This window comes from Magnolia sinica, chromosome 15 (assembly GCF_029962835.1).
Source record: "Magnolia sinica isolate HGM2019 chromosome 15, MsV1, whole genome shotgun sequence".
Classification (NCBI taxonomy): Eukaryota; Viridiplantae; Streptophyta; class Magnoliopsida; order Magnoliales; family Magnoliaceae; genus Magnolia; species Magnolia sinica.
The window spans coordinates 41,120,538-41,128,671 of NC_080587.1; the positions used below are offsets into that span (position 1 = coordinate 41,120,538).

General features: G+C 43.8%; 1 protein-coding gene across 1 annotated transcript; it reads left to right on the forward strand.

The window, feature by feature from the left end:
- Window positions 1-1,067: 1,067 nt before the first annotated feature.
- Window positions 1,068-7,929, forward strand: LOC131227235 (probable auxin efflux carrier component 1c). Its single transcript, XM_058222989.1, has 6 exons — window positions 1,068-2,430; window positions 3,097-3,343; window positions 4,049-4,134; window positions 4,717-4,874; window positions 7,448-7,524; window positions 7,623-7,929. Exons 1-6 carry the CDS (start codon window positions 1,233-1,235, stop codon window positions 7,687-7,689), a joined length of 1,833 nt encoding a protein of 610 aa, XP_058078972.1. The 5' UTR covers window positions 1,068-1,232; the 3' UTR covers window positions 7,690-7,929.
- Window positions 7,930-8,134: the final 205 nt, after the last annotated feature.

The window sequence follows — 8,134 nt, forward strand, 5'->3', positions numbered from 1 at the left end:
ACTATGTCCTGCTTCGTATTGTTCCACCAGTATTCCCTTTTTATGTCCCGATACATCTTAGTATTTCCACGTGGGATCCCGGTGATGGGAGTTCAATCCCAACCGTGTGGTCCACTTAAGCCTTGGATCTAACTCATCATCACTGGGCTCGTATCATTAAAATGAACTGGCAAACTGGCAAAATAGATCAATGGTATAGATGAAACCCATACATCATGGTAGGTCCCATAGAGATCCTACCTAGACTGCATTGCAGGACACAAATGGCTTCCTAAAACAAAAAAGTGGCTGATCCCCTCTACAAACATGTCTGAGTTAAATCAACTTGTGAGGCTGCCATCAAGTTTTAATGGCATCCATTCTGTCCGTCATATGTGCCTTTTTTACCTTTTTACCTTGGGTCTAAACACCAGACCAATTCAAAACTCAGGTGAGCCACACCACTGGAAAAGTCGGACCGAGAAGCCCATAATTTAAAAAAAACATTTCCCATCACGGTCAGCTCTGTATTTTTCGTATTACATCTAATCCGATCGACCAGGATGACTGGACATCCAGAAATTCATCTTGCCCAAAAACTGCAGTGAGCCTTAACATGTGATTTCAAAGGTTTTAGGCATGATTTTTAATGGTTTAGCTAAGCTGTGTTATGAATCAACCTGAGTTTAAGAAACCAAGTTCTCTACTCTGAAGGGCCCACATATGATGGACGGATCCCATTTCATTTAAACAGCACGATGGCACTACGCATCCATTTCTACGTTAAGCTTCACTAATAAATATTTGTATTCTATCTCGCTTAAAAAGAAAGCCTTGTTAATATATATATAAATCATCTTAAAAAAGCTTACTTTCCATTTCACCTCCTTTCTACAACCCATCTCTACCTCTCCACCAAAAACCAAACCCCAAGAAGTAGAAAAAAAAGAAAAATAAATAAATATATAGAGAGAGAGAGAGAGGGACTGCCACCATTGGACACTTCCAGCTTAGTTTTGGTTCGCGCTCATTTCTCAAAGCTCACTCACTCTCTCTCTCTCTCTCTCTCTCTCTCTCTCTCTCTCGACTCCCTCAGCAACTATCAAAGTTGTATCCTGGAAAAACTCCACTACCACGCAAAACAAAACCAAAACACATGCTCCTCGATGCCCTAAAACCTCCTCTTCCTTTTTCACATCTCCTTTTCTCTGCTCCTTATCTTCCAAGGAAACCCTTCCGCCAAAGCAAGCAAGATGATTACTCTCTCCGACTTCTACCACGTCATGACCGCCATGGTCCCGCTCTACGTCGCCATGATCTTAGCCTACGGTTCCGTCAGATGGTGGAAAATCTTCTCCCCAGACCAATGCTCTGGCATCAACCGCTTTGTCGCCCTCTTCGCCGTCCCCCTCCTCTCCTTCCACTTCATCTCCACCAACGATCCTTACTCCATGAACCTCCGTTTCATCGCCGCTGACACCCTCCAGAAGATAATCTTCCTCGTGATCCTAGCCATCTGGGCCAACTTCAGCAAGAACGGATCCTTGGATTGGACCATCACCCTCTTCTCCCTTTCCACACTCCCAAACACTCTTGTCATGGGAATTCCGCTTCTTAAGGGGATGTACGGAAATTTCTCAGGCAGCTTGATGGTCCAGATTGTCGTCCTGCAGTGTATCATTTGGTACACGTTGATGCTCTTCATGTTTGAGTACAGAGGCGCGAAGATACTTATCACGGAGCAGTTCCCGGACACGGCTGGATCCATTATCTCCATCGCCGTCGATTCTGATATAATGTCACTTATGGATGGCCCAGAGATGCTAGAGACAGAGGCCGAGGTGAAGGAGGATGGTAAGCTTCATGTGACGCTGCGGCGATCGAACGCATCCCGGTCAGATATATTCTCAAGACGGTCGGGTGCTACTCCACGGCCGTCCAACCTGACAAATGCTGAGATATACTCGCTGCAGTCGTCGCGGAATCCGACACCGAGGGGTTCGAGCTTCAACCACACTGATTTCTATTCGATGGTGGCCGGCGGACGGAATTCCAATTTTGGCTCTGCCGATTTATCGAGGGGTCCCACACCGAGGCCGTCGAATTTTGAAGAGGACAGTGGTAATGCTTCCAAGTCCCGGTTCCACTACAACGTGGGTTCTGCAGGGTCAGCTGGAGGGGCGAATTACCCAGCCCCAAATCCGGACATGCTTTTGCCGATGACTGGTTCCAAGACCATCCCGTCTACGAATGGCCTACCTACTTCAGCAGCGAACTCTGCTGTGAAAAGGCCCAATGGGCAGCAATCCGTTTCGAAATCCGATGAAGTGGCAAAAGATCTTCATATGTTCGTTTGGAGTTCAAGCGCATCTCCGGTTTCGGAGGCGTTTGGGAATCAACACGAATTGAGTACGGCAGAAGAAGTTCGTATGGAGGTCTTGCCAGGCAAAGGTAACACGGCCGTGTTTGGATGCGCAAGTGAATTGGATCGTAAATATTCAGTTCAATAAAAATAAATAAAATGACAGTAAAATGACGATTGGCGGAATAACGAAGTAATTGCGGTTTGGAGCCCAAGATCCTCAATCTGATTACCGGTGTTTGGGTGCACCATTGGATCAAATTGCAATCAAATTGCAATCGTTGTTGAGTACATAGATTGCAAACCGGGGCTCCAACTGAGACTCAAGTCACTCACCAGGTTGAGTTGACCTTGTGAGTCCTGAATTGACCAGTGACTCATTTGTACTTATTCTCTCTCTCTCTCTCTCTCTCTCTCTCTCTCTCTCTCTCTCTCTCTCTCTCTCTCTCTCTATATATATATATATATAAGGATCTCTCTTGCTTCCCACATCTACATTGCATACACAATCACAATTTCTGTCATTTTCCACTAAATTATATTGATTAATCGTCGTGTCATAAGAATTTGGTGCAACCAAATGCACCCTTATCTGAATGTTTGTAATTCAATTCAGTTGTGCGCACCCAAACCCGCCTTTAGTCTCCAATTACACTTTGTTTTGTCCATCGATCGACTGCTTTCTTTGCTTATTTCACTTGGATTATTTTATTTTTATTTTTATTTTTATTTTTTTGGGTTGGTCGAATTTTCAGGCGAAGGGCAGCAGGAGCCGCAAGAAGAGTATTTGGAGTGCAACGAAATCAACTTCGCTGATACACGAGAGATAGAAATGCAGGAAGAAGTTGATGGGAATAGGAGCAATGGAGGGAAGAAAAATGCCATGCCTCCAACCAGTGTGATGACTAGGCTTATCTTGATAATGGTGTGGAGGAAGCTAATTCGTAATCCAAACACCTACTCCAGCTTAATTGGTCTCACTTGGTCTCTAATCTCCTTCAGGTAATTATTAGCTAATGTCATAATTGAAAAGCTCTTGATTGGGTGAACTTTGATGATGGATCTGGACCCTTCAATTAGTGGGCCATATATAATATTAACCATAATTAAGGCACTGATTGGATGTTCATTGTTATCCTATCCACCACTATTCTTTTTGGACGGTCACGAAAGGTTGAGAGCATCCATCAAGAGAAAGCTTTACAGTGGTCCACCCATTGAATGGCCTATCAGTTGGTTAGGTCAGACTCATCCACATCATATTCATCAAGCTTGTCTGTTGATCGTACCAACTTGACATGTACGTGGAACATCTGAAAGCAGTATTGTTGTGGGCCCCACCTCAGATGACCAAGAGAGATCATGGTACCAGTGCTCAGTATGTGAGTCACAAATGTACGTAGGATCTGGACCATTGGCAAGCTTATCTTTAAACCGTACTCTTGTTCTGTTACGAGGTGGTCTACTCGATCGCATTGGGTAATCTGTAATGTGGGCCTCACCTTATGCACGGGTCAGATATCCCAGACAGTTCCCAGGTTTGCACATGTACCGTGTGCTGAAGTGAATGTGGAGAGGGCCCCTATTTGAGGCTCATGCTAGCTAACCTCCTAAATATCTGTCTTTGTATTTATTTTCTTAAATTTATTTAATGATTAAATTATTTAGATTTTATCTTGTGTGTGCTTATGTTGGGTATTGTTGCAGGTGGCATGTTCAGATGCCTGCCATTGTGGCCCAGTCCATTTCCATACTGTCGGATGCAGGCCTTGGAATGGCCATGTTTAGCTTGGGTCAGTCGTTCACAACCATTAAAATAATGGAGAGCCATTTGATACTCTGGATGAGCATGATCCTTGATACTTAGGCACTCATAATTTGTACAAGTGGCAAACGACAACTCACATGAAATCCATCAAATTGTGAGGCCCACTGTAGCGAAATCACAGTACCAAAATTAGACTGTGCAAGCAATCCTGACCTCTGATTAGTGGACACTTGTTGAGATGGGGATATTGGATATTTTGCATTTTTAGTCATCCAACAAATGTCCATAAATCTAATAATGGGATAATAAAATAACTGTGATTTTTTAGTAGGTGATAAATCTAAACGGAACCCACAATTTGGACAGTTTAATTTGAATTACTTGTGTGACGCTGCAACCTTTGTATCATTTTTGACACTCTGCAAGAGTATCAAATTTTTTCTTCTTTTTTTTTTTTAAAAAAAATAATAATAAAATAAAATAAATACAGAACAAGGGAAGATTTGAAACGGTGGACACCATCATGATCAATCATGTAAGAAAGATACCACACATCCGAGTGAGCTACTGATAAAATGTCATGTTTCTGGTTGTGATGATGGGGCAGGTTTGTTCATGGCATTGCAGCCAAGGATCATAGCATGTGGGAATTCCGTTGCAGCTTTTGCAATGGCTGTGAGATTCCTTACAGGTCCAGCTATCATGGCTGCTGCTTCCCTAGCTATTGGACTGCGAGGCGATCTCTTACACGTGGCCATAGTACAGGTCCACTCTTCTGACTCTCTCTCTCCCCATGCTCCTCAATATCAAGCGCTAAACAGATACGCACGGCACGTGGTAACCTGTGTCACATGTGCTGGATCCCGAGCGTTGGTCAGGTGGCATCTCTCCTGCGCACTTGTACTCTCCTAAAAATTACGCTGGTGTATTCATTCGGTGAGAAGCACACTTCTGATGAATATAAACCGTTGGTTTTAGTTGTACAATTATTAGACTGCATGTGTATGGCCCACCTGATGAAGATACCAGCGCTATGTTTTTAATTTTTATCGGCTCAGGAAGATCCACATCCCGGATCACAAATGCCGTATGAAAACGAATTGGCTACTGACCCTAGCCAATGGCTCGTGTTCGGTGCTATGTGGGCCCACCATGATGTATGTGTTTCATCCATGCCGTCCACCCATTCTTCCAGATCATTTCATGTTATGAGCCAAAAATAAGGTTGATCCAAATCTCAAGTGGACCGCACAGTGTTGATTGAACGGCCACCATTAAAAACTTATTGGGGCCACAAAAGTTTTTTTACCGTCATCCAAGACTGTATGACGTAATCAACAGGTTAGATGTCAAATAACCATTACAGTGAGCCCCGGGAGGTTTTTAATGGTGTACATTCAATCACTACTATTTTTCCATGGTGTGGTCAACCTAAAATTTAGTTCTACTTTATTTTTGGGATCAAGCACTAAAATTATCTTTTAAAATAGATGGATGGCGTGGATAAAACACATACATCATTGCACCGACCACTAGCCACATGCAGCGTCACTAGCCAAACCCCGTCCATGCCATATATGGATGTGTACTGCGTTCTTGTACGTCCCTTTGAAGAAGCAGCGTGTAGAATTAGCCTTCCTCCTAGTCTCATCCGTCGAATATGCACAGTACATCCATCGTCCAGGGCCAAACACGAAAGGCCCGGCTCGTGGATACGTGGCGCCAGAAGATGGTCCCCATCACTGTTATGTGTTCTGCTCGAAATGTCAGGCTGGCCGCTCATGTGGTTGTTGACACATGCATGTTGGTTTCTAGACGTGTGGTTATCATTTCGTAACTGTCTATTTCATCGTAAATGAGATGATAAACATACCAGCTGGTACATGGGCAAAAGAACACTCACTGCGGGGACCGCTTATAAACGCCCTGGATCGTGCATGTGCCACGTCCCTTCCTGAGTGCGCTGGTAGATGCCGTGTTCGGGACGCGAATTTCCTACTATAAGATGTAGAAAGCACGTGCCCCAGAAGGGTGCGAGGGTACAATTTATCCATTAGTTGTGCTACTTCAATTAATTATTATTACTTTTCTTTTCTTTTAACCACCCACGCACACCACAGCGTGATTTCACTTTCTGAGTCTACCGCCGAGGAAACAGATTGGCGTCTACCCTGACACCAGCCAATGGCGCTAGTGGTCGGTGCTCTGTCGACCCCACATTTTTCCGGATAATTTTATGGTACCATCTAAAAACTGCGGTAGATCAAAATCTCAAGTGGGCCACACAATGTTGATTGAACTCTCACCATTAAAAACTTTTTGGGGGTAGATGATATTTGTTTTTTGTTTTCATCTAGGTATATATGATCTAATCTATAAGTTGGATATCAAATAAACAGTGGGCCTAGGAGGTTTTTAATGGTAGACGTTCAATCACTACTCTTTTCCCAGGGTGTGGTCCACATGAGATTTTGATCTGCCTCATTTATGGTATAAATTATTTAAATGATGTGTAAAAATGAATGGATGGTGTAGATAAATCACATAGATCTTGGTGGGCCCACATAGCACCGACCACTAGCCATCTGGCTAATATCACCGTCACTAGCCAAACCGCGCCCTACCACAGAGGCATAAGGACCCATTTGTGCCGGTTCATGTTAACAGGAAACAGTGTGATACGACGACCACGGTTAAAAAACTTCTTGCAGTGTGCCCCCACATTTAGTTTTGAATTAGCTATTTTTAATCTCAGCATAAGCTGGCCTAACTTATAGGCGAAGGACACGTCACATAGACGTAACGGTGGGCCCCACGGTGCTTTTCGCTTCCCGGGTCCCTACAAGTGTTGTAGGCTATTCAAACATACGGGATTTTGGAATTAGCATCTCTTGAAGAGATAAACTTGGGAAAGCTCCTGTAACAAGTGCACGCGGTTGCCTAAGATGGGCCTTCACCGCACACGTGAGATATCTGGACCATTCATAGGATTGGGGAAACTATCAGCATGCATCACCGGAAAAAATCAGACTCGGCCACTAATCGGGCGCACCGAACTGCATGAGCAAAATGGACTGTTAGGAAATGAAGACTCTAGCGGTCCTATGTCCGTTACCTACGTGTTGAGTTTACTGGTTCGATTTTTGTATTAGGGTCTGACCAAATTGCCCACTACCTGGTGAAAGTTTCAGGTTGGCACGTGTCCTCCAATTGAACTGTATTGATTGCTCAACGGATAAGATTTTAAGTCTATTATCCATAAACAAATAAAAATAGGTGATGTACAAGCATGCCACGTATACAATAACTTGTCCTTATTCTTTGGATCCCATAAACAGGCAGCTCTCCCTCAAGGCATTGTTCCCTTTGTATTTGCAAAGGAATACAACGTACACCCGGATATTCTCAGCACGGCGTGAGTAGCATCTCTTACTTCCCCCTTTTGTTCCTTTCCATCCTCATTAATTACAACCCAATATAGTAGAAACACCGTTTTGTTTGTATTCATTGCAGGGTTATTTTCGGGATGCTGATTGCATTGCCAATAACACTCGTTTACTACATTTTACTTGGGCTGTGAAATGGGCACCAATAAGACTCGACCCTCGATCTATGAGGACCACCAAAGAGATAGGGCACTGAATCGGATCCGAAAGGTTATATCTTTGTACCCCGAAATGAGTATTGTAGAGAATTGTAAAACGGTGATGTAGTGAATTGAGCTCTTTTTGTTTTCACGCTGGAAGCGCTTTGATAAAGAGGAATTATAGGGACCGTGGTCGGGTGATCTAGACCACTGATCTGATTTGTTCTTGTTGTATATGGTGGACGGTCCAAAATTTTCCCAGATTGGAAGAACTCGATGCCTCCATGATTTGTCCATTGTATGTTGAATTTTGAGTCCTGGGAGCTCTGGTATATTCTTTTCCTTAAGTTCTACCGTGGGGCCATGAGCCAGGATATTTTGATCCGTTACAGCTTTAGGGCATCCACAACGTGGTGGGACCAATGAGACATGCTCCTGG

Bases quoted from the DNA above. Each gene is read 5' to 3' on its own strand.
- LOC131227235 (XM_058222989.1), top strand. From the start codon at position 1,233: ATGATTACTCTCTCCGACTTCTACCACGTCATGACCGCCATGGTCCCG. The intron at 2,431-3,096 runs GTAACACGGCCG...TCGAATTTTCAG, and splicing joins GGAGGTCTTGCCAGGCAAAG to GCGAAGGGCAGCAGGAGCCG. The intron at 4,135-4,716 runs GTCAGTCGTTCA...ATGATGGGGCAG, and splicing joins AATGGCCATGTTTAGCTTGG to GTTTGTTCATGGCATTGCAG.